General features: G+C 39.2%; 1 protein-coding gene across 1 annotated transcript; it reads left to right on the top strand.

Moving 5' to 3' along the window:
- The first annotated feature begins 873 nt into the window (after nucleotides 1-873).
- On the top strand, nucleotides 874-27,166 carry LOC138874540 (uncharacterized). The gene is made up of 4 exons (XM_070153146.1): nucleotides 874-1,401; nucleotides 1,568-1,807; nucleotides 25,784-26,440; nucleotides 26,876-27,166. Exons 1-4 carry the CDS (start codon nucleotides 874-876, stop codon nucleotides 27,164-27,166), a joined length of 1,716 nt encoding a protein of 571 aa, XP_070009247.1.
- The last annotated feature ends 200 nt before the right edge of the window (nucleotides 27,167-27,366 follow it).

Consider the following 27,366-nt stretch of genomic DNA (forward strand, 5'->3'; position numbering starts at 1 on the left):
AGTTAGGTCAAGTCTTGTAACTTTGGTTTATTGTTTTTAAGCACTATTAGAGGAGATCAAGCAATCAAACTTTCTAGCAACCAAATAATTCTCTGTACTGGTGTCTCTCCCCCTCGACATCGTGTTGCCTTTTTGTAATACTTTTAATTAATACAATCAAGATTTCTTTCATTCTCAATTCTCATTTCTGTTCTCTCAATTGCTCTAGGCATTGGTTTTTTGTATGGTACTAACAATTTCGTCTAGCATATGTAGGGGACCTCAGTTGGTGGATAGTAAATGCACTGACATCAGTTGCTTAGGCTTACGTCGTCCTTCCAAGGAATCTCAATAAGGCACCTCGTAACAGTTGGTATCAGGTCCTAGGCTCGACATCAGATGAGGGAATACATTGTCATTACCACCATTTTTTACCATGGTGAATTGTGTGGAACATATCGCAACCCTTAAAGAGACGGTTGACGTAATACGGCCCATCGTGGATATGGTACCTGAACTAAGAACCAGCTTAGTGCAAAGGTTGAACGACCTGGACCGCAGAATACTCCAGGCCAAAGTTGACATAAAAAACCTCAGTCACGACTCTAAAGGAGACCGGCGAATGGCATCCATAGAGGTATTCAAAATTTTTGGTAAATGAGGGCCTCCAACAAGAGCGTGTCGAGGATTTAGCCTATAGGGCACAAGTGGTAGACAGAGTGATTTCCATGCAACAAACTATAGACAACTTGACAGGCCAACTCAATGTTGTCAATGCTGCTTTACAAGGCCTGCTTCGAGAAGGCGAAAACCAAATCAAGGGTGTTGTGAACCTCATCCTCGTGGCACAAAAATTGAAAATTCATGAGCCAAAGTCATACAGTGGAGCCCGAAATGCCAAAAAAGCGGAAAACTTCATCTTCGACATCGAACAAAATACTTCAATGTCGTGGGGGCCTAGAAGAAGCTAAGAAGGTAGAAATTGTTGCCATGTATCTTAAGGGTAATGTTAAACTTTGGGGGCGGGTGAAGTACAAAGCCGTCAGGGCCGGTAAAGATGCTCCGGAGACATGGGAAGAACTAAAAGCAGCCATACACCTACAGTTCTTCCTCGAAAATATTGAGTATAATGTAAGGAGAAAGCTACGGGAGCTCCGCCAGACTATATCAGTGCAGGATTACGTGCGAGAACTCTCCGTGTTCATGTTAAACATACATGACATGGTGGACAAAGACAAACGCTTCACATTCCTGGAAGGGTTGAAACCTTATGCTCGTATGGAGCTGCAAAGACAAAGGGTAGACACTTTACCCAAGCGATCCAAGCAGCGGAGTGCCTTGGGGACAATCAAGAGGAAGCTGGGAAGGATTGGCCTCAACAGCATGTCCGAGGGGCATACAAAGGAGGCCAGCCTAGCACTTGTGTCCCTAGCATAAGTGGAGGAGATCGGAGTGCAACCAAATCTAAGGCTCCCTCCTCAAACAGTACTAACACTACATATAACAACAACGATCGGGTGAGGAAACCCCTTCAGAATGTCATCATTGTAGTGGACCACATTGGAATAATGAATTCTTATATGCACAGATAAATGTCCATCAAGTTTTTGATGATGAGACTAATGACTATGCAGATAATACGGTCCAGACGGAATCAGTAGGTGCCTTCAATACAATTGTTGGCTCTATTTCTGAGGCCTTAGCAAGAACCAGTGCTGGTATCTCTAAGAAGAAAGACCCATGCGCAATCACCAAGAAAGGGAAAAAGAAGGCGGATGAGTGGAATCCCCTTAAAAAAGAGAGGACCTTAATGTTCATCGAGATGAAGGTAAATGACAAGCCCATTCAGGTGATGATAGACATAGGTGCTACCCACAACTACTTAGCCTCTACTCAGGTGGAGTGTCTTGGTCTAGTTGTAGGAAAGGGCTGAAGTCGTGTCAAGACTATCAATTCACCTCCTCGACTAGTGGGTGGAATATCCAAATAAGTACCAGTGAAGCTTGGCCCATACGAAGGAAAATTCAACCTGCTCGTCGTGATCATAGATGATTTCGAGTTGATAGTTGGGTTGGAATTCCTGAGTCAAACCAACACCATGCCCGTACCAAATGAAAACATGTTATATGATGGAACAAACGAGGTAGCCCTGCATTATCCCGTGCATGTCCATGAAGACGGCCGCTAAGAACATCTCGACCTTGAAGTTGATAAAGGCGGTCAAAAGATATGAACCTATGTTGATGCCTACCCTATGCATTGAAGATATAAAACGCTTATTGGGTCCTATTCCTGCACCTGCGAAGGAGCTGCTATTAGAGTTTGAAGACGGCATGCCCCAGGACATGCCAAAATGACTCCCACCTAGGCGCACTGTGGACCATGAGATTGAGTTGGTGCCGGGTGCGAAGCCACCCGCCCGGGAGCCTTATAGAATGTCACAACTCGAACTCACCGAGGTTCGGGGACATCTGACGGAAATGCTAGACACAGGGATCATCGTTCCTTCCAAGTCCCCACACAGATCCTCTATGTTATTCCAAAAGAAACATGATGGCAACCTGCGATTTTGTGTGGATTATTGGGCTCTAAACAAAATCACCATAAAGAACAAGTACCATATTCTGCTAATGGCAGACTGGTTCTGTAACACTTCTCAAATTTATAAAATTTCAAGATTGCTAAATATAGAATTTAATTTTTTTTCCTTAAATTATACTCGTATTATGGATTTAAACCCTTGTGATTGACTTTTGAGTTATTTCTCTATTTATAAATAATTAATTATATAATTAGGAGAATATTATTAATTATTAAAAGTGGGTATCATTAATTATTAGTTAAGTCAAAAAAATAACAAAAAAAAAATTGGAGGGACAAGCCTAGCCCATAAAGGGCTATTGAAAAAAAAACGCTTAAGGCCTTAAAGCCTAGCCTTGGACGTAAAAGAGGTCCAAAGAAAGAAAGCAACAGAGTAATATACGCACAAGAAACAAAACATTATTCTGTTACGCAGCAAATGCAGGCAACGAAAAGAAAATCGTAGGGATCTTTACAAACCACTAATTCTTGAACTTAGGTATATAAAATTCCCTAATGTTAATTATCTTGCAGTGGTAATAGGTAAGAATTGAATAGTTAATTCCCTTCTTTCTCTATATCAACAATAAATTTTATGTTTAGGTGAGAAACTTTAAAATTGATTAAAATGCACTGGTTGTTATAGAATCGATTGTTTGACTGGTGTCAATTGGACTGAGGCCTACGTACTGGCTCGAGAAGTTTTGAGTTGAGTTGATATAACCCTTTACTAAAGTGGTTTAACTCACAAAAGCATGCATATAATGTGTTTGATAAATTGCTTAAAAGAGTTTATATTTACTTAACTGGAGCGAGTGAGTACCTATTAACTTATAATTGTTCTAGCAAAAGTTTAGATTATTTATTATGATATATGTGCATAAATTTTTAGATTTTTGTGTTATTCTTATATGTTATTTTCATGTTGAAAATTTATTAAGAAGCAAGAATCTTTATAAATACTTTTAGATGTTTATTTCATTCTTATGTCGTTTACATTTAAGGATACCTGCATGAGAATGTACATGATGTTGCAAAAAGAAAAGATTTAGACTTGAAAAGTCACAAGAAGAAGTTTTAGAAAGAAAAGATTTTTGGGAGTATCCTTTATCTTGAGAAGGGGTCATCGTCCAGGCCGAGGGTCCTGACCAAGGCAATGACTTTCTGCAACTACTTGTGACAAAGTAGGGAGCACACGAGTCGAGGGTCTTGCTGAAAATTTACTTAGCCATGCTAAGGTGCGATACATCAGTTCTGAGAACCATGAAGCGAGTGGTACCTCGTGGATTGGGCCTATTCGATTAGGTTGGGATTGAACTTGTGCCGATTATACGGTGACTAAGACAGAAATAGGTGAGGATAGTTGGAACTCCCAAAGTATAAAGTGAAGTATATTTTATTTTGGAAAGAAAACGAAAAGAATTTCTTTTAGAATATTCATAAACTGCTATTATGCAATTATTTTAGAATTATTCTTAAAAGCTTTATGTTTTACATGCATTTAGAACCTTTGTTCATAATGTGTATGTTATTAAAGTTTCATCCCCTATCGTTGAGACTTAGTGAGTACAATGGATGGTAGCAACATTCTCTTTTGGGAACCTACGTTGGTCTACGGTACAACGTAGGAACTAGTTTTGTAGGCGAGCAGGCTACGGGTTAGGACTTCCCTCACTTCCAATACTATTGGTGAGCTCCATTTTTGTTTGTGGAGTATTACTTAGAGTCATTTTTATTTAGCTATTTCTTTATTTACTTAGCGAACTGGCCAGAAAATCTCATGTCCTGAGCAGAGCATCATTTATTAGTAGAGGCTTCATAGACACAGTCGGTGTGTTAAGGTTCAGATATTTTTGATAATAACTTAGTAGTATTTCATTGGTTACTACGAACAAAATTTGGAGTTAGTTTATTTTAGATATTTGAATTAATTAAAAGTATTTGGTTATAGTATGGCATTGTGGCATATAAAGTTTGAAGTTATAATAGATTTGATAAGCGTAGATGGTTCGCTCGGTCATGTTTATTGATCGGGTGCCGGTCCGGCTTGTTTAAAAAATGGGTCGTGACAAACTTGGTATTAGAGCCTCAGGTTTATGGATTCCTAGGGGTCTACGAAGCCGTGTTAGTAGAGTCTTGTTTATGGGTATGAAGCACGTCATACTTATAAATATGAGGCTACAAGCATTTAAGAAAAGTCTCATTTTTTCATATTTTAGATCGTGCAGTAGAGCCTACCTCTAAGAAATTATCTAATGTATTCTTTTCTCCAAAACACACAGAATTGGATCGTACTCGCGACTCTGACACCAACGCTCAGGATGTTGCTCAAGAAACTATTGCTACGATTTTGGCTCAAGGTAGAACTAAGAAGGCTTTAACTCAAAAAAGGAGGGGTAAATCCACAAAGGGGGTCCAAGTACCCCGGGTTGAACATGAAGAACGGGTAGAGCATGATGATCCAGTACCTCAGGATCCAGTACGGCCCCCAATAGTAGCTCGGCTCAGATAGCTATATCTCTAGAGGTGGGTCAGATGTTTAATGTTGTCAACAACGCTATGGAGATGTTTAAAGCCTTCATGGCGAACCAGAACGAGAGAAGAGATGAGTTTCACCTCAATCAAATAGACAGAAGAATTTTGAGTCCTTAAGAGTGAATGAATTTTTGAAGTTGAGTCCCCATTATTCCATGGTTCTATAGCTGAGGAAGACCCAATGTTGTGGCTGGAGGGTGTCAAGAAAGCCCTCTGAGCGATGAAAGCATTTGATGATGAAGTTGTGGAGCTGGTTGTTTACCAGCTTAGAGATGTGGTCGGTGCTTTGTTTGAGATGTAGGAAAAGGAAAGAAATGAAGATGATGGCCCTGTCACACCTCCTTTTTCCGCACCCGCGGGGGTGCAAGGGAGTTTTTTCAATTAAAGGACAATCGAAACGGGATTTGTTTATTTATTTCAGAGTCGCCACTTGGGAGATTTAGGGTGTCCCAAGTCACCAATTTTAATCCCGAATCGAGGAAAATAATGACTCTATATTACAGTCTGCGTACCAGAAATCCGGATAAGGAATTCTGTTAACCCGGGAGAAGGTGTTAGGCATTCCCGAGTTCCGTGGTTCTAGCACGGTCGCTCAACTGTTATATTCGGCTTGATTATCTGATTTTATACAAGTGTGAACTTATGTGCAAAATTTAACTTTTAACCGCTTTTATCATTTACTGTTTTTATCAAGAATTGCAACGTTGTGAAAATGTATCTCGAACCGCGTTACAATCAATGTACCCGTGGTCGTCGACACACTTTGACTCCGTTGAGATTTGGATTTGGGTCACATCAATGTGCACCCGAGTTTAAGGAAATTAAATTATTAAAGGCGCGCCTAAAGCGACTAGCGTATTTATTTTGGGTAAGACCGTGGAATTTTACTAAACGGTCCATCCCGAAGTCCAAATAATTTTTAAAGCAAATATTTACTGAGGGCCCCGCAATTTGTATTTTATTTGGCGAGGCTCATCTCATTCTTATTTTTTAAAATGAATTTGCAACGTCATGGACACGCATCTCGAACCACATCACAATCAATGTACCCGTGATTAGAAACACATTTCGACTCCGTTGAGAATTGGATTTGGGTCACATAAATGTGCACCCGAGTTTAGGAAGGTAAGATTTATTAAGGCGCGTCTTAAAGAGTCTAACGTATTGTTATTTTAGGAAGAGGCCGTGAAGGTTCATTAAACGGCCAAATCCAAAGTCTAGTCAATGGTTATGTATTTTATTGAGGGCCCCGGCGGTTTGTGATTTATTTGGCGAGGCTCGTCTCATTTTTATTTTAAAAAGGATAAACCTATAGCGACTACATTTTTCTATTAAGTTTGTCTCTAAAATAAAAGAAAAATCTCCTAATTATTTACATGCTGAAAAACGCAACTTATTAGTTATTAAGTTACGGCTAATGTGAACGGAAAATTGCGATCGCGTTTGTACAAGGAAAAACTGCTTTCATTCCACATTTTATTATTTGCTAGAACATGAGATAAATACACAATAATATCAAAACAGATTAACTATTCTTCGATTAATGTAAACTAACATTATTAGATGAAGAAGTTATACATATGCGACATCATTGCTCATTTAATCAATCAACTACATTTTTACACCAAGAGAGGGAAATTAATATTCAAACACAAATCCAAACAAAAGAATTCAACAGGAATAGGAGCCTGATTAATATTTCATTTTTGCTTCGAACCAAGAGTGTACAAATGTGTACCTGGAAACAGCAGTACAAGAACAAAAGAAGTAGGAGTCAGCAGCAGTAATAACACAGCAACAGCAGGTTCAGCAACACCGCGAAACCAGTAACAACCAGTAGAATGACCCAGTAACAGATTGAAAACTCAGCAGTGCAAAAGTACAATCGCAGTCAAAGCAGAAGAGAGAAAAGATACGAGATGCAGCAGCTTCGGATTTTTGAATAACACTCGAAGAAAAGCAAACAGAATTGTTCGAGTGAAAGTTCAAATTGTCTTTCTCTTTTACTATCACAAACTCTCTCCAGTATAAAAGTATGTCAACTCTCAAGTGTAAAAGTCTCTCAACAATAATCTCTCAATAATGTTCAACCTTTTTTATTCTCTCTAAAAATCCTCTCCATGTTCAAGTTCTAGTCCCCCTTTTTTAATGTCAAGAATGACTCTACATATAGCAAGACAAATCTTCCATTCCCAACCCCAAAATTATTCCCTCAATGGCATGCTTTGGCCCACTATTAAATGTCTTCTTTATTTTAAATTTTGTCCCACATGCCTACATTAAATAAATAACACGTTCTCAACCCATTACAATTTGTCCCCCATGCCTATTTTAAAAATAATATAAGATTCCTCCCCATTATAATTTGTTCCCCGTGCCTATATTAAAAAAGTACAAGATTCCTCCCCATTATGTTTTGTCTTGTCCCCCATTATATTAAACAAGTACCTCAAAAACCCCACCCCATTATATTTGTCCCCCATGCTTAACATAAAGAATCAAAATAATGTTCAATTACCAAACTACCCCTCCGACCTTATTGCAATTACAAATCTACCCCCGAATGCACTGCAATTTACCAAATTACCCCTCTGCTCTAAACAATCAATTAAATCATAACTTGACCAAAATATAGTCAAGATGACCAATTTCTCAACAATCTTCAACAACAAATCATATGAACATGATGAACAACACAAACTCCAAATTAATGGAAATAAATCAACCATATCGGGAACCAATCCTGGTTAATTTAGATCATCAATGGATGAACAAAGATACAACAATACCAACAATAATATGCATGATTCAAATTAAATCAACAAATCACAAACAAACATAAACTCACATTAAATCACTGAATTTAAACATGAACTTCAAACAAAGATGAACATGAATTAAATCTGTTTTTAAGCAACAAACATGATGGATTCTAACGATTCAAACAACATTAATATTTTCTGGAAAATCCATAACAACATGAAACAAATTGAAGAAATAATTAATTAAATTTCAATTTGAATCTAACAAACATTAAACTAACAAATATTCAATTGAACAATAATACGAACATGAAATAAACATGAAAATAATTAATCTTTCATTTGGAATCTGAAAAATTAATTTAACAAACAACACATGAACATGAACTAAAAATTAATTCAAACGATAAACAAAAACAAACATTTGCCGATTTTAGATTCGAAAATATCAAAACAAAATACGGACAAAGTAAGACTCAAAAACTACTAACCGGATCGAAACGACGAACAACGACCAAACAAACAACGAACTTGACGATGAACTCACAACGTACAGGATCTTAACTTCGACGAAAAACCCTCGACCTTTTCCAGACTTTAATCGGACTGCCTTGCGTCGTCACCAACAGTACGATGGTGAGCAACCAAACAACAGACTTATGGGTCGTCGCCGGCAGTACGCAGCAGCGAAGAAGGCGAAACAGCGGCGACTGGTAGGGTGCTCGTGCGACGTGAGGAGGAAGATAGTAACGTGGGTTAGAGCTCGATGAAGATGGGGTCAGCCATGGAGGTGAAGGGGTTAGCTATGGAGGGAGTCGAGATGGTTATGGCGTTTGGACGTGAGGGAGTGGGGGCTGTGATGACGGGCAGTGACAACGAAGGCTAAGCGGCAGTGTTCGTCGGATTTAATGGAGGATCGTTTGGGCAGTGATGATGGGACGACGAGGCTGGTGGCTGGGACAGAGGGACGATGAAGCAGAAAGCAGCGCAGTAGCAATGGCATATGTTTGGACGTGAAACAGAAGAGGCTATTCCGATGAAAGCAAAGCATGGAACGGGCAACCATGGTCGCCAGAGGTGAAGGACGTCGCGAAGAAGATGGGGCAGTAGCGACGGGGTTGGACGATGGTGGTGGTTGTGAGCCGGAGGAGACGGAAGTGCTGCCATGGATGCTTGGTGTGTTTAGTATTTTGGAGAAGAAGCCATGGGAGGTGTTGGGAAGAAGAAAACCAAAAGGGTTGGGGCGGATAGTTTTTTAGGTTTTTAGGGTTTTTTGTTCTTTTTGTTTTTTCTTTTGTTTTGTTTTTTGAATGAAGAGGGGTGTTGGGTTAATGGGTTAATGGGGCGGACCGGGTCGACCCGTGTGAAGTGGACTGGGTCGTGGACAATTGTTTGGGCCTGGGGTTGAAAATTGAAGAAGTGGCCCAATCCGATTTTTATTTGTATTTTTGTTATCTTTTCTTCTTTTATTTTCTAAAACTAAATTATAAAAATACTTAAATTATTATTAAGAACTAAATTAAGTTATAAAAGCGCAAATTAACTACCAATAACAATTAACGCACAATTAAGTAATAATTAAGCATAAAATTGTTCATTTGGACATTAAATGCTAAAAATGCAAAAGATGCATATTTTTTGTAAATTTTTTAAATTTTGATAAAACTAATTTAATTACTAACAATTATAGAATTAAATCCTACATGCAAATGCGACATATTTTTGTATTTTTTATTAATTTAGCAAATAAACAAACACAGACAAATACAAATAATAATCCAAAAATGTCACAAAAATACTCAAAATTGCACACCAAGGAAAATCATTTTATTTTGCATTTTTTGGGAGTATTTCTCATATAGGGCAAAAATCACGTGCTTACAGCTGCCCCTCTTTGCCCGGAGACACGAAGGGTTTTCGTGCAAAGATAAAGCGAGCGATTTTTGCCTATCCGAGTACTCCGTGTGAAGCATTTTTTTGAAAAAGATTTAACCGAACCTTTGCTTCAAAGGTTTCTACATATCCCTGGCTAAAGGGGAATCAGGTTAATGTAGTCCGGGAAGTTTTGGTAGTTGGGACTACCGTGGGACTGCGATGTTACTGCTGTTGCATGTTGTTATCACTACTTACCGATCTCCTTGTTACACCGTGCTTAAAAGAAAACAAGAAGCTAGGCTAGATTGAAATTTGTTCTTGTTGCCTTGCTTTCTTGTCGACTTGTGTTTCCTCCGGTGCTTTTCTTCCGTGAATTTTGGAATGATACTGGCCATCTGCTTTTCTGAATACCAGTTTTCATCATTTTGCTCGGTCCGCTGGGGACATGGCTTTCTTCATTAAGCTTTTGGCGGTTCCTCTGGTGGGTACGGCTTTCTTCATCAGACTTGTTATGCTGGGCATGATTTAATGTTCACCAGCTGCTTCTTTCAAGACGCCTCTTTTCTTCCTTTTGACTCATGCGCCTGAATTTGTGCTGGGACCTCTTGTTGCAACCTTCTGTTTCCGGTGCTGAGATTTTATTGTTTCCTGCTGGAGATTCTTGTTGTAACCCTCTGTTTTATTGTCTTCTGACTTGATCTTGAAATGTATGCCTCTGTTATTATGGGCGGGCTCCCAACTTCAACACTTGAAAAGTAAAGACTGGAATGTATGCCTCTGTTATCTGGGCGGGCTCCCAACTTCAACACTTGAAAAGTAAAGACTGGAATGTATGCCTCTGTTATCTGGGCGGACTCCCAACTTCACTACTTGAAAATTAAAGACTGAAATGTATGCCTCTGTTATCTGGGCGGGCTCCCAACTTCAACACTTGAAAAGTAAAGACTGGAATGTATTCTTCTGTTATTATGGGCAGGCGCCTGGCTTCATCATCTTGAATTTAACAACCTCTATTCTCCAGGTGGGATCCTACAACCAAAACAAACAAAACAAACGAGAATTTCCTAACCCAGTTTGCACTGGGAAGATTTGTGAGTCGTTAGCAAAATTGTAACCTATTTATACTACTGATGCAATGATGAGAGTAAACTAAAGACTAGGCTAGGATGTGCATCTCCTACGAGTAAAACCAAAACTCTTGCTAGCAAATGTGTCTGCTAAAAAAACCTCAATGACTCAAACTAGAAAGTGCTTCTTCTATGGTTGAATCGGAATGAGCTAAACTAGGAAGTGCGTCTCCTAAGGGTGAAAACTTCAAAGAACTAGACTAGGAATTGTGTTTCCTATGGTCGAACTCAAAATGAATCAAACTACGAAGTGCATCTCCTAAGGGTGAAATCTCAATTCCGGAAGTGCGTCTCCTGAAATAAAGTATAACCTGAAAAAGCCAAACTAGGAAGTGCATCTCCTAAAGTAAAAGTATAACCTGAAAAAGCCAAACTAGGAAGTGCGTCTCCTAAAGTAAACTTAATTCAGGAAGTGCGTTTCCTATGCACGAAATTAAACTTAGGAAGTGCGTCTCCTAGGGGTTAAATAGTCTTAGGAAGTGCGTCTCCTATGGGTGAAACCTTAATGATTTTGAACTAGGAAGTGCGTCTCCTATGAATGAAAATAATTTAGGAAATGCGTCTCCTATGCGTGAAATCTTAATTTAGGAAGTGCGTCTCCTATGGGATAAAAGTAAACTTAGGAAGTGCGTCTCCTATGGGCAAAACTAAACTTTAAGGAAGTGCGTCTCCTATTGGGTACAATAAACTTAGGAAGTGCGTCTCCGGTGGGTACAATAAACTTAGGAAGTGCGTCTCCTATTGGTAGAACTGAACTTGGGAAGTGCATCTCCTATGGTAAAACTGAACTTAGGAAGTGCGTCTCCTATTGGTAGAACTGAACTTAGGAAGTGCGTCTCCTATGGTAAAACTGAACTTAGGAAGTGCGTCTCCTATTGGTAGAACTGAACTTAGGAAGTGCGTCTCCTATGGTAAAACTGAACTTTAGGAAGTGCGTCTCCTATGGTAAAACTGAACTTAGGAAGTGCGTCTCCTATTGGGTACAATAAACTTAGGAAGTGCGTCTCCTATTGGGAAAAACTAAACTTAGGAAGTGCATCTCCTATTGGTAAAACTTACTTAGGAAGTGCATCTCCTATGGGTACAACTATACTTAGGAAGTGCGTCTCCTGTTGGTGAAATAAACTTAGGAAATGCGTCTCCTATTGGTGAAACTTTTCTTAGGAAGTGTGTCTCCTATCGGGTAAAACTAACTTAGGAAGTGCGTCTCCTATTGGGTGAAATAACTTAGGATGTGCGTCTCCTATTGGGTGAAATAACTTAGGAAGTGCGTCTCCTATTGGTACAACTAAACTTAGGAAGTGCGTCTCCTATTGGTGAAACTATTCTTAGGAAGTGCGTCTCCTATTGGTAAAACTTGGCTTAGGAAGTGCGTCTCCTACTGGTGAAACTATTCTTAGGAAGTGCGTCTCCTATAGGTGAAACTAGCTTAGGAAGTGCGTCTCCTATTGGTGAAACTATTCTTAGGAAGTGCGTCTCCTATTGATGAAACTATTCTTAGGATGTGCGTCTCCTATTGGTGAAACTGACTTAGGATGTGCGTCTCCTCTTGGTGAAACTTACTTAGGAAGTGCGTCTCCTCTTGGTGAAACTTAACTTAGGATGTGCGTCTCCTGTTGGTGAAACTAACTTAGGATGTGCGTCTCCTGTTGGTGAAACTAACTTAGGATGTGCGTCTCCTCTTGGTGAAACTATTTTTAGGAAGTGCGTCTCCTTAGGACGTGCGTCTCCTATTGGTGAAACTTTTCTTAGGAAGTGCGTCTCCTCTTGGTGAAACTAACTTAGGATGTGCGTCTCCTCTTGGTGAAACTAACTTAGGATGTGCGTCTCCTGTTGGTGAAACTAACTTAGGATGTGCGTCTCCTCTTGGTGAAACTAACTTAGGATGTGCGTCTCCTCTTGGTGAAACTATTTTTAGGAAGTGCGTCTCCTTAGGACGTGCGTCTCCTATTGGTGAAACTTTTCTTAGGAAGTGCGTCTCCTCTTGGTGAAACTAACTTAGGATGTGCGTCTCCTCTTGGTGAAACTATTTTTAGGAAGTGCATCTCCTTAGGACGTGCGTCTCCTATTGGTGAAACTTTTCTTAGGAAGTGCGTCTCCTCTTGGTGAAACTAACTTAGGATGTGCGTCTCCTCTTGGTGAAACGAAATGCATCTCCTATGGGTGGACTAAAACAAACTTAGGAGGAAATGCATCTCCTATGGGTGAAACTAAAACAAACTTAGGAGGAAATGCATCTCCTATGGGTGGACTAAAACAAACTTAGGAGGAAATGCATCTCCTATGGGTGAAACTAAAACAAACTTAGGAGGAAATGCATCTCCTATGGGTGGACTAAAACAAACTTAGGAGGAAATGCATCTCCTATGGGTGAAACTAAAACAAACTTAGGAGGAAATGCATCTCCTATGGGTGGACTAAAACAAACTTAGGAGGAAATGCATCTCCTATGGGTGAAACTAAAACAAACTTAGGAGGAAATGCATCTCCTATGGGTAAAAATAAACTTAGGAGGAAATGCATCTCCTATGGGTGAAATAACTTAGGAAGTGCGTCTCCTATGGGTAAAGCTTAGGAAGTGCGTCTCCTATTGGCAAAACTAGACTTAGGAAGTGCGTCTCCTATTGGTAAAGGCTAGGCTTAGGAAGTGCGTCTCCTATTGGTAAAGGCTAGGCTTAGGAAGTGCGTCTCCTATTGGAACAGACGTGGAATGTATTCCCTTGTTATACAGGTGGGCGCCTAATGGTAAAGACATGAAATGTATTCCCTTGTTATACAGGTGGGTGCCTGAAATATGAAATGCACAGACAAAAAGTATTCCTCTCGTTATTCAGGTGGGCGCCTGTCTATACTAAGACATAAAAGTATTCCTCTCGTTATTCAGGTGGGCGCCTGTCTTCGAGAAAATTTTCACAATGAGAAAATTTTCTGCCCCGGTTTGATGATTTTCTTTATGGCCTGTCTTTCCGCCATCAATAACGTTCATTTTCCCTGTTTCTAAATCAAAGAAAAATTTGTTAGTTTAAAAACATGGTAAGCGGTCATGCCACTCTTGTTGGGGATGGTTTCCTCTTTCTCCTTTCCCAGCTTTGTGTTCCATTATGCTATCAAACTTGCTGGGGATGATATTAATTGCTGACACTGGCCCATCCCTTTTATCAATCTCATCTTGATAGGGATACCCTTCTTGACACGGGTTTTGCGCCTGTTCCTTGTACCACTTGGATGTACTAGTTGATGGCCTATTTTGAAGTCATTTCCCACTGGTTCCGACCAAACAGACTCTACTAGGGAATTTTCCTATGAAAGGAAAAAAATAAAAAGAAACAAAATAAAAGACAAAGGAAAAGATGACTCTTTAACAAAAGAAACTATAAATAAAAATCTATCAAACGCAGATACCGACTCTAATGGCCATGACATGCGTATGTGGCCTATCATCTGCCGTCAATCGTCTCTCAAGACCTTCCCTTGACGATTCCCCATCTGATTCCCAATCTTATTCGACTTGTAGTGCCCGAAGGGTTTTCACTATCAAGCCTCTCTCATTTTGGTTTTCTCTCAGCTTTCATCGCCTTATGGTGCCTGTGAAGGTTTTCACCGATAAGACTCTCTCATTTGTATCACTTTCCAGCTGGGGATTTGGAGTGTCGCCGGTATGACTCTTTCTGCTGGAGATTAGAGTCCTTTCTGCTGTGGAACAGAATGTTATGTTCGCCGGTAAGACTCTTCATTTGTCTGACTTGGCATCTTTTGAAGACTGATCAGAAGGTCTTTCTTTGGACCGTAATGTGGGTTTTGGATAGGGCTAGAAAGAAAGGGTATTAAAGGCTCAAAAGTGCATCGATTCTGGGTTATTAATTACAACTTTCGGAACCAGATTTATTTACAACGAACGCAACCTCTGCCCCAGTTTCTTGCTTGGGGATATCTTAATTGAATTGTTTTCATTTTTCAAAACTATGACCGAGCCGTGAAGCGCCTACGTATCCTCTTTGAGGAATCAGGTCAAACGTAGTTCTCAATTCCTCTTTTCATTCCGACTTTCTTTTATTTGTTTTTTTTCTTTTCTTTTTTTTTCTTCTTTCATTTTTCTCTTTTTTCGTTTTGTTATTTTTTTTGTTTTTTTTAATTTTATTTTTATCTTCCATGTTCGCATCTTCTAGTCGTTGCTACTGATTCCGAATGAGGGGTATGAAAGAAAAATAAACAAGGCTCAAAAGGGGTAACGAAGGATAAAGTGTTTAGGTAGCAGAACAAAATGCCTTCGTCATTCCAGTCTTCCAAATATGCCAAGTGCAAACAATACAATTTAAATTTGTAGTCTCTTCTGATGGTGCTGGACTTGACAATTATATTCAACATCTGTTTGTTCATTTGTCACTTCTAACGCACTGTTGGGCGACACTCTAACTCTCATTATCTTGAATGGCCCTCATGCCAATTTGGCGAATCTTGCTTTTAACGGTTTTTCTTTGTGTTTCACTTGCCCCAGTTCCACATGACTCGAGCTCTGAATAATCTCACACCGTTCTTATTTCCTTTAAATGGTCTGATCACCTTTTCGGGGTTTTATGATTAACTTTAAATGCTAAGCCCAAACTGTGTGCGCATGTCATGTCACTAGAATCGGCGTTGAATAAAAATGATAAAATGACTAAACAGAAAGATGACTAGGAATAATCAAAGACTGAATTTTTTGCATTGGACTGAACAAATGGTTTTTTTTTTAAAAACAAAGCAAACCGGAATAAAATCCTAACAACCTGGACAAAACTTAAACAAACCGCTATGACAAAACGGAAAGATAGGCGGAAAGATATTGACACAAAATAAATCCGAATTACAATCCTAATAATCCGAACAACGGAAATGACGACAAAATAGACCAATCAAAAATCCTCTCCGGTTGACCAAAAATGGAATGTCTTTCCAACTATCCAAGCACGACATCTCGGGCTGACCCAAAATGGAGTATCTTCCAACTGCAAAGCATGACATTTTAGCCATTAAGCTCCATATCAACACTGCCAAGGCCATCCCCAACTTCAGTGTTATCAACATCAATCAACAAGTTTTCAAGATGATTCGCCTGCTCCATGTCACTGTCGTCGATCACAATTGCCCCTTCCTGAATCATTCTTTCGATTTCCTTTTTCAAAGAACGACAGTCTTCAATGCTATGTCCTTGGACATTAGAGTGGTACATGCATCGTACAGCAGGATTGAACCCTTTTGCATATGGATCTGGAGTATAGCCAAGGAGCGGCTCAATCAGTCCTGAAAGCTTTAGCTTTTCAAACAAACTTGCGTAGGACTCCCCAATTGGCGTGAAATTGTTTCCTTGCCTTTGTTTTCCCCCATGCCCCTGTTTTCCAGGGTCGTTGGGTGCTTGAAAGCTTTGTGAAGGCAAGAATGCATTATGTGGTGCTGGCTTTCGCCATTGGGGGTAACCTGATGGTTGACCCTGCGACCGGGCCTTGTTCGGAGGATAATACTGAGGCGGATTATATGGAGCTCGGGGGCAGGCTTGGGCATGATGGGCTGAAAAGAGTGGCTCTGATGGTGGGTAGTAGGGTTGTGGAAGGTTGTATGGAGTGTGTGGATAATTTGGATGACTGGGCCTGGGCTGGTAGTGAGGGGAATGACCTCTGAATTTGGACCCAGTACCTGTTTCGACTGATGCTACCTCGAGCGCACCTTTCGCGCCGCTCTGAATAGCCTGGGTCGTTGCCTTGAGCGCTGAGTAATTTAGTATTTTGTCAGACCTTAGACCCTCCTCTATCATGACCCCTATCTTTACCACTTCATTGAAGGATTTCCCAACCATTGTCACCAAGTGACCAAAGTAAGTTGGATCCAGTGTTTGCAAGAAGTAGTCAACCATTTCTCCCTCTTTCATGGGAGGATCAACTCTGGCCGCTTGTTCTCTCCAGCGGAAACCAAACTCACAAAAACTTTCCCCAGGCTTCTTTCCGGTCCTCAGCAATGTAAGACGGTCAGGGACTATCTCGAGATTGTATTGAAAATGACTTGCGAAAGCCTGCGCCAGATCATCCAAGTGTACCATCTGCTGGAATCCTGCCTGGTATACCATTCTAGCGCCGATCCACTCAGACTTTGGCCGAAATAAGCTATCAGCAGCTCATCTTTGCCACATGCCCCTCTCATTTTGCTACAGAATCCCCGCAAATGTGCCATGGGATCACCGTGCCCTTCGTACAAATCAAACTTAGGCATCTTGAACCCAGCCGGGAGTTGGACGTCCGGGAAAGGGCATAGATCTTTGTAAGCTACGCTGACTTGGTTGCCCAATCCGTGCAGGTTCCTGAAGGACTGCTCCAGGCTTTTGAACTTTCTCAATACCTCCTCCTGTTCAGGGGCTTTAACTGGCTTTTCAATCTCTGCTGGTACTTCCAAGTGTGGATTGTAAGCCTGTGGCTCGGGGGCATGGAATGTAGGCTCATGGGGATAGTATTGCGTATCGTGAGCCTGAAACAATGGCTCACTGGTCGTTCTTTGCAAGGTGGCTGATGTGGGTCCCACAAAGGTGGGAACATTTGGTGTTGGGAGAGGTTGATGGAGTGGTGGAGCTTGGGAATAATGTGGGCTTCTTTCGTGATGATAACGGGGATTCGGAAGGCTTGTTGAAGGGCCGGAATGAGGGTATTCAGGCATGTGCCCCAGTGGCTCAGGGCTCTTTTGTGCTTTGGCTAGAGCTAGCTGCATTGCATTCATCTCTAGTCCCATCCTTTCTATCTTTTCCATTGCTTCTTTTAACAACTGGCTCACCGGCCTTTCTTCATTGGTACTATTCTCTGAAGTAGTCATGCTTGTTGTTATCGGTCCTTTGGATCTAGTTTGGTAAGGGTGTGTTGCCAGAATTCTTTAACAACTAACTGTTTGAGATTCGGAAAACAACAAACTTGTTAGCGTTTAGAGTTTAACAGATTTGATAACAACACATTGAGGATGCAATGCTCCTAGGCAGTTAACCGTTTCTAACATGCTTTGCTTCAAACAACATGCGTCATCCCGGCTTGCTTATTTGCCCCTTTGAAGTACTTTGGGAACCCCTGTATTTTATTCTATTTTGTATTTTCTTTTTCTTTCGATTTTTCATTTTTTTTTCTTTTCTCTTTTTCGATTTTTTCATTTTTCCTTTTTTTTTTATTTTTCCATTTTTTTTGTGGTGGTCGAATCTTATGGAGATTGCCTACGTATCATGACCCCGTATGAATCAGACCTTGCGTAGTTCGGACCACTAAAAGATAAAAAATACTAAACATTTTTTTTCAATTTTCATATTAAAACAAACTGGGTTTCAAAGGTTTGAAGATGACCTACAAACTGGAAAAAAAAATCAAACAACCCACATATTCTAATTAAAAGATTTACAAACTCCAAAAACAAACGACCAACTCCCTTTCTTCCTTTGACAAATGCAACCGAACGGTTATTTTTTGCAAATGTGGCCCCTTCCAAATTTCACATGAATTTTGAGGCCGGGGAGGATTATTTTATGATACTTTACAAACTTGTCCATTCTTTTACGAAAATAACCTTTCGACAACTGAAAGATACTCTAAGGATATTTCGGCAAGAACGATTTAGGACACGGCCGAAGCTGGCTCGGCTTACCATGACAAAACTCAAACGGTATTCACCTGACCGCTAACTCTTTGTTTTATTTTTTTCGAAAAACAATAAAAACATGGTGTTGCAAACACGGCCCTTCAGTGCCTCGGGGACGAAAATTTTTAAGGTTGTGCGGGTCAACTGGACCAAATCTAAAACAATGACCCAAAAGGTGGCTGTTTATGCAAAGTCAGCCTCCCGGCGTCCCTTTCAGGAACATTCGGCAATTTATGACAAAACAACATCACCTGACTTATTTACGACTCTTTTTATCATTTTCAAATTAAAAAAACTCAATATTGCAAACACGGCCTTTCAACATCTCGGGGACGAAGATTTTTAAGGTTGTGTGGGTCAACTGGACCAAATCTTAAAAAAAAAATAACCCAAAGGTGGTTGTTTATGCAAAGTCATCCTTCCGGCATCCCTTTCGGGAACATTCGGCTATTTATGACAAAACAACATCACCTAACTTTTTTATGACAAAAATTAAAATTTGACATATTTTTTTTTATTATTATTTGTTTGGCTTTCTTAGCAAAAGGTGGGGTTGGACCCGATGAGGGTTGCCTACGTATCTCACATCCGGTGAGAATCAAACCCGCGTAGTTCGGGTGAATAAACTATTTTTGAGAAGACCCTTTTCCATTTTCTCTATATTTTTTTTGTTTTTATTATTTTTCCCACAACAATCAAATAGACTATTATTTTTCATTCATAACAAACAAACAAATTAACGAAAAACATAAAACATTCCTTTTTTTTTTTGAGAAGGTGGGATTGGACCCGATGAGGGTTGCCTACGTATCTCACATCCGGTGAGAATCAAACCCGCGTAGTTCGGGCAATCAAGGATAAGTAGATGAACTACTTATTATTATCTTTGTGAAAGAACTACTTTAAAAGAAGAAAGGAAGTATTGATTTTCTTTTTAAAAGAAAGACTTCTAAGATATATTTTTTTTGAATTTTCATTTGTTTTTTTCTTATTCTAAAAAGAAAATATTTTTGGAATTCTACTTTTAATAAAAGAAATGCTTCTAAAAAATATTTTTGAATTTTGAATTTTCTTTTCAATATTTAAAGAAGAGGGAAAATATTTTCGGATTTTTTTTTATTATATATATACATTTTTTTTTAATAATTAAAAAAAACCTTTCTAAAGAAGCCAATAATGGAAAAATTTTTTGGATTTTTGTTTTGAAAACTGGGAGTCTAAAAAAAACTTTTCTAGACTTTGCAAGACAAATATTTTTGCAACAAATAAAGATATATATACATTTTTGGAAATAAAGAAAACTTTTGGATTTTTATATATGTATATTTGCAACAAATAATAAAACCGCTTGCAAAACAAACTATTTTTTTTAAAACAAACTATTTTATTTATATTTTTTTTTGAACAACCAATACAGAACAACGATATTTTTTTCCTTCTATTTTTTCCTTTGTCTTTAATAAAACAAACTAATAAGATGCTTTTTTTTCATTTTCTCAAAATTTCGGCAGAGTTTTGACAGTACTTGAGTATTGGATTTTTTCAACAATAAACAATCAATTCTCTAACCGCTATTTTTTTTTTTTAACACCGGTCAGTGAGACAAAATAAATGCGCGGAAAACAAATAGGATGCATCAGGATGGTCTTTTCATATCAGGTTGCTAGTCCTAGACGGACCCAACCCCTGTGTTGAGTCCCCTAAGTCAAATGCACATGATGCAAATAAGCGTTCCTACTAGGGATCCGGCATGAGGCTTTGTTATACTAAGTTTTTAAAGCCTAGGTGTTTGTTCTAGACCTGGCTTACCCGAGCGGACAACTCGAGCCGAGGATGGGAGCTGTGTACTGGTAACCAAAAGGCCATCCGATTTTGCAACTCCACCGAATCCTCGTTCTATTTTGGTATATACACTAACAGAAAGAAGCCACGACCAGCGTGCACTCCTCAAGAGAGAGAAGAGAGGGGTTTCGGCACAGTTTATATATACAGTCCAAACAATATCATAGCGGTAAAAGCAACATTAAGCACCTTAGGCTCAAACATGTAAAAAAAATCAGATAATAAATAAAGCCAAATAATAAGAATTATTTTAAGCTCGAATTCTTAACCCTGAACCAGTGGTTCTGGGTCATAAAATCCCCAGCAGAGTCGCCAGAGCTGTCACACCTCCTTTTTCCGCACCCGCGGGGGTGCAAGGGAGTTTTTTCCAATTAAAGGACAATCGAAACGGGATTTGTTTATTTATTTCAGAGTCGCCACTTGGGAGATTTAGGGTGTCCCAAGTCACCAATTTTAATCCCGAATCGAGGAAAATAATGACTCTATATTACAGTCTGCGTACCAAAAATCCGGATAAGGAATTCTGTTAACCCGGGAGAAGGTGTTAGGCATTCCCGAGTTCCGTGGTTCTAGCACGGTCGCTCAACTGTTATATTCGGCTTGATTATCTGATTTTATACAAGTGTGAACTTATGTGCAAAATTTAACTTTTAACCGCTTTTATCATTTACTGTTTTTATCAAGAATTGCAACGTTGTGAAAATGTATCTCGAACCGCGTTACAATCAATGTACCCGTGGTCGTCGACACACTTTGACTCCGTTGAGATTTGGATTTGGGTCACATCAATGTGCACCCGAGTTTAAGGAAATTAAATTATTAAAGGCGCGCCTAAAGCGACTAGCGTATTTATTTTGGGTAAGACCGTGGAATTTTACTAAACGGTCCATCCCGAAGTCCAAATAATTTTTAAAGCAAATATTTACTTGAGGGCCCCGCAATTTGTATTTTATTTGGCGAGGCTCATCTCATTCTTATTTTTTAAAATGAATTTGCAACGTCATGGACACGCATCTCGAACCACGTCACAATCAATGTACCCGTGATTAGAAACACATTTCGACTCCGTTGAGAATTGGATTTGGGTCACATAAATGTGCACCCGAGTTTAGGAAGGTAAGATTTATTAAGGCGCGTCTTAAAGAGTCTAACGTATTGTTATTTTAGGAAGAGGCCGTGAAGGTTCATTAAACGGCCAAATCCAAAGTCTAGTCAATGGTTATGTATTTTATTGAGGGCCCCGGCGGTTTGTGATTTATTTGGCGAGGCTCGTCTCATTTTTATTTTAAAAAGGATAAACCTATAGCGACTACATTTTTCTATTAAGTTTGTCTCTAAAATAAAAGAAAAATCTCCTAATTATTTACATGCTGAAAAACGCAACTTATTAGTTATTAAGTTACGGCTAATGTGAACGGAAAATTGCGATCGCGTTTGTACAAGGAAAAACTGCTTTCATTCCACATTTTATTATTTGCTAGAACATGAGATAAATACACAATAATATCAAAACAGATTAACTATTCTTCGATTAATGTAAACTAACATTATTAGATGAAGAAGTTATACATATGCGACATCATTGCTCATTTAATCAATCAACTACATTTTTACACCAAGAGAGGGAAATTAATATTCAAACACAAATCCAAACAAAAGAATTCAACAGGAACAGGAGCCTGATTAATATTTCATTTTTGCTTCGAACCAAGAGTGTACAAATGTGTACCTGGAAACAGCAGTACAAGAACAAAAGAAGTAGGAGTCAGCAGCAGTAATAACACAGCAACAGCAGGTTCAGCAACACCGCGAAACCAGTAACAACCAGTAGAATGACTCAGTAACAGATTGAAAACTCAGCAGTGCAAAAGTACAATCGCAGTCAAAGCAGAAGAGAGAAAAGATACGAGATGCAGCAGCTTCGAATTTTTGAATAACACTCGAAGAAAAGCAAACAGAATTGTTCGAGTGAAAGTTCAAATTGTCTTTCTCTTTTACTATCACAAACTCTCTCCAATATAAAAGTATGTCAACTCTCAAGTGTAAAAGTCTCTCAACAATAATCTCTCAATAATGTTCAACCTTTTTTCTTCTCTCTAAAAATCCTCTCCATGTTCAAGTTCTAGTCCCCATTTTTTAATGTCAAGAATGACTCTATATATAGCAAGACAAGTCTTCCATTCTCAACCCCAAAATTATTCCCTCAATGGCATGCTTTGGCCCACTATTAAATGTCTTCTTTATTTTAAATTTTGTCCCCCATGCCTACATTAAATAAATAATACGTTCCCAACCCATTACAATTTGTCCCCCATGCCTATATTAAAAAAAATATAAGATTCCTCCCCATTATAATTTGTTCCTCATGCCTATATTAAAAAAGTACAAGATTTCTCCTCATTATGTTTTGTCTTGTCCCCCATTATATTAAACAAGTACCTCAAAAAACCCACCCCATTATATTTGTCCCTCATGCTTAACATAAAGAATCAAAATAATGTTCAATTACCAAACTACCCCTCCGACCTTATTGCAATTACAAATCTACCCCCGAATACAATGCAATTTACCAAATTACCCCCATCAGCTCTAAACACTCAATTAATCATAACTCAACCAAAATATAGTCAAGATGACCAATTTCTCAACAATCTTCAACAACAATTCATATGAACATGATGAACAACACAACTCCAAATTAATGGAAATAAATCAACCATATCGGGAACCAATCCTGGTTAATTTAGATCATCAATGGATGAACAAAGATACAACAATACCAACAACAATATGCATGATTCAAATTAAATCAACAAATCACAAACAAACATAAACTCACATTAAATCACTGAATTTAAACATGAACTTCAAACAAAGATGAACATGAATTAAATCTGTTTTTAAGCAACAAACATGACGGATTCTAACGATTCAAACAACATTAATATTTTCTGGAAATCCATAACAACATGAAACAAATTGAAGAAATAATTAATTAAATTTCAATTTGAATCTAACAAACATTAAACTAACAAATATTCACTTGAACAATAATACGAACATGAAATAAACATGAAAATAATTAATCTTTCATTTGGAATCTGAAAAATTAATTTAACAAACAACACATGAACATGAACTAAAAATTAATTCAAACGATAAACAAAAACAAACATTGGCCGATTTTAGATTCGAAAATATCAAAACAAAATACGGACAAAGTAAGACTCAAAAACTACTAACCGGATCGAAACGACGAACAACGACCAAACAAACAACGAACTTGACGATGAACTCACAACGTACAGGATCTTAACTTCGACGAAAAACCCTCGACCTTTTCCAGACTTTAACCGGACTGCCTTGCGTCGTCACCAACAGTACGATGGTTAGCAACCAAACAACAGACTTATGGGTCGTCGCCGGCAGTACGCAACAGCGAAGAAGGCGAAACAGCGGTGACTGGTAGTGTGCTCGTGCGACGTGAGGAGGAAGATAGTAACGTGGGTTAGAGCTCGATGAAGACGGGGTTAGCCATGGAGGTGAAGGGGTTAGATATGGAGGGAGTCGAGATGGTTATGGCGTTTGGACGTGAGGGAGTGGGGGCTGTGATGACGGGCAGTGACGACGAAGGCTAAGCGGCAGTGTTCGTCGGATTTAATGGAGGATCGTTTGGGCAGTGATGACGGGACGACGAGGCTGGTGGCTGGGACAGAGGGACGATGAAGCAGAAAGCAACGCAGTAGCAATGGCATATGTTTGGACGTGAAACAGAAGAGGCTATTCCGACGAAAGCAAAGCATGGAACGGGCAACCTTGGTCGCCAGAGGTGAAGGACGTCGCGAAGAAGATGGGGCAGTAGCGACGGGCTGGACGATGGTGGTGGTTGTGAGCCGGAGGAGACGGAAGTGCTGCCATGGATGCTTGGTGTGTTTAGTATTTTGGAGAAGAAGCCATGGGAGGTGTTGGGAATAAGAAAACCAAAAGGGTGGGGGCGGATAGTTTTTTAGGTTTTTAGGGTTTTTTGTTCTTTTTGTTTTTTCTTTTGTTTTGTTTTTTGAATGAAGAGGGGTTTTGGGTTAATGTGTTAATGGGGCGGACTGGGTCGACCCGTGTGAAGTGGACTGGGTCGTGGACAATTGTTTGGGCCTGGGGTTGAAAATTGAAGAAGTGGCCCAATCCGATTTTTATTTGTATTTTTGTTATCTTTTCTTCTTTTATTTTCTAAAACTAAATTATAAAAATACTTAAATTATTATTAAGAACTAAATTAAGTTATAAAAGCGCAAATTAACTACCAATAACAATTAACGCACAATTAAGTAATAATTAAGCATAAAATTGTTCATTTGGACATTAAATGCTAAAAATGCAAAAGATGCATATTTTTTGTAAATTTTTTAAATTTTGATAAAACTAATTTAATTACTAACAATTATAGAATTAAATCCTACATGCAAATGCGACATATTTTTGTATTTTTTATTAATTTAGCAAATAAACAAACACAGACAAATACAAATAATAATCCAAAAATGTCACAAAAATACTCAAAATTGCACACCAAGGAAAATCATTTTATTTTGCATTTTTTGGGAGTATTTCTCATATAGGGCAAAAATCACGTGCTTACAGCTGCCCCTCTTTGCCCGAAGACACGAAGGGTTTTCGCGCAAAGATAAAGCGAGCGATTTTTGCCCATCCGAGTACTCCGTGTGAAGAGTACTACATGGAATTCATAAAGTTAGCTAAGCATGCTCATCACATGTTTAAGACAGAAAAATCAAAGATTTGCATATTTGTTGGCGGTTTGGCTTACCATATTTAGGATACGACATTAGCTGCAGTGGTAGGGATGACAGCCTTCTCCTCTATTGTAGGATTTGCAAAGCACTTAGAAAAAGACAAACAACAAAGGGGAGAATAAAAAGAGTATAACAAGAAAGCCCGGACATCAGGCAGGTTTAATGGTACATCCAGCGGAGGTGGAAGGTATTCCTCTAATAAGGAGTCATTAGCACTAGCTTAGTCCAGTCATCAGTCAGGTGGTGGGTCTTCCTTCAGACGTACTCAGAGTTATGGAAACAAATCTCGCCAGAATCAGAATTTTAGGACGTCATCCTTACATAGCCAGAATCATGTTGAGCAACATTCACACCAACAAGGTCTTTGTGGAACATGTAAGCAGCAACATTCAAGTTAGTGCAATCTCGAATTTCATGGTTGCTATCATTGTGGAGACATTGGTCATATAAAGGCCAACTGCCCAAAGTTGTGATGAAATCTCAGTGGTGGATCAACTCGTCCTTCTAGTTGCTCAGCTACTGCAGTTGCACACCTCAAGCTTGTGGTTCTCATAATCAGATCGGGCATGGGGCAAGCAAAAGTGCAGATCGAATTACTCACGGAGAGGGACAACCCCATTTGTTTGCTACACTTGATCGTTAGAGTGCAGAGGCATCTGCAGAAGTTATTACAGGTATACTTTTAGTGTTCTCACATAATGCTTATGCCATAATGGATCCAGGTTCAACGTTTTCATATGTGACTCCATACTTTGCAATTAACCTTGGGATAGAACCTGAACAACTTAGTGAGCCATTCCTAGTATCTACTCCAGTTGGCGAGTTTGTGAAAGTCACAAGAGTTTATAGAGGTTGTATAGTTTCAGTCCAAGGTCGCAACACCAAAGTCGATCTCATAGAGTTAGAAATGGCGGATTTCAATGTGATCATGTGTATGGATTGGCTATCTTCCTGCTATGCCATGTTAGATTGTCGTGCCAAGATAGTCAACTTCCAATTTCCAAATGAAGAAGTCTTAGAGTGGAAGGGTAGTTCAACATCGCTTGTGGGTAAGTTTATATCTTACCTTAAGGCACAACGAATGATCAGTAAGGGGTGTCTCACTTATTTGGCTCACATTTTTAATCCAAAATCAGAACCACCAGCTCTTCAGTCTATGCCAGTTGTTAGAGAATTTCCAGAAATTTTCCCAAATGACCTTCCCGAATTTCCTCTTGAAAGAATCAAAGACTTTGACATTGAACTCATGCCAGGCACTCAACCCATATCTATACCTCCTTATAGGATGGCTCCAGAAGAAGTTAATGAGTTGAGAGAATAGTTGAAAGACCTTATTGACAAGGGTTTCATCAGGTCGAGTGTTTTACCGTGGGGTGCCCCGGTCCTGTTTGTCAAGAAAAAAGATGGGTCTCTCAGAATGTGCATCGACTATCAGTAGTTGAATAAAGTTACCATTAAGAACAAGTACCCACTGCCAAGAATTGATGATCTATTTGATCAACTTCAGGGTGCAAAGTACTTTTCAAAGATAAACTTGAGGTCGAGATATCATCAGTTGAGAATCATAGAAGAAGATATATCTAAAATACCCTTTAGAACTCACGACGGGCACTATGAATTTCTAGTACTGTCCTTCAGGTTGACAAATGCTTCAGCTGCATTCATGGACCTCATAAATAGAGTTTTCATATCATTCCTTGATACCTTTATTATCGTGTTTATATACGATATTTAGGTATACTCTGAGAGCAAGGATGAGCATGCCGAACACCTCAGGATAGCCTTGCAAACCTTGAAGGATAATGAGCTTTATGCCAAAGTTTCAAAATATGAGTTCTGGCTGCAGTCAGTGGTATTAAGCCACGTGGTATCTAGTGAAGGCATAAAAGTAGACCCTCAGAAGATAGAAGCAGTCAAGAACTGGCCTAGACCGACAATGCCAATCGAAATAAGGAGTTTCTTGGGGTTAATTGGCTACTGTAGAAGGTTTGTAGATGGGTTTTCCTCACTTGCAGCTCCATTTTGACTCAGAAAGCAGTTAAGTTCCAGTAGTAAGACACTTGTGAGCAGAGTTTTCAAGAGTTAAAGAAGAGGTTGACCACTGCACCTGTGTTAACCTTGCCGACAGGTTTGGGTGGGTTCATAGTATATTGTGATACCTCCAGAGTGGGTCTTGGTTGTGTTCTTATGCAAGATGGAAAATTTATTGCTTATGCTTCTAGGCAG

The sequence above is a fragment of the Nicotiana sylvestris genome, chromosome 1 (assembly GCF_000393655.2).
Source record: "Nicotiana sylvestris chromosome 1, ASM39365v2, whole genome shotgun sequence".
Lineage (NCBI taxonomy): Eukaryota > Viridiplantae > Streptophyta > Magnoliopsida > Solanales > Solanaceae > Nicotiana > Nicotiana sylvestris.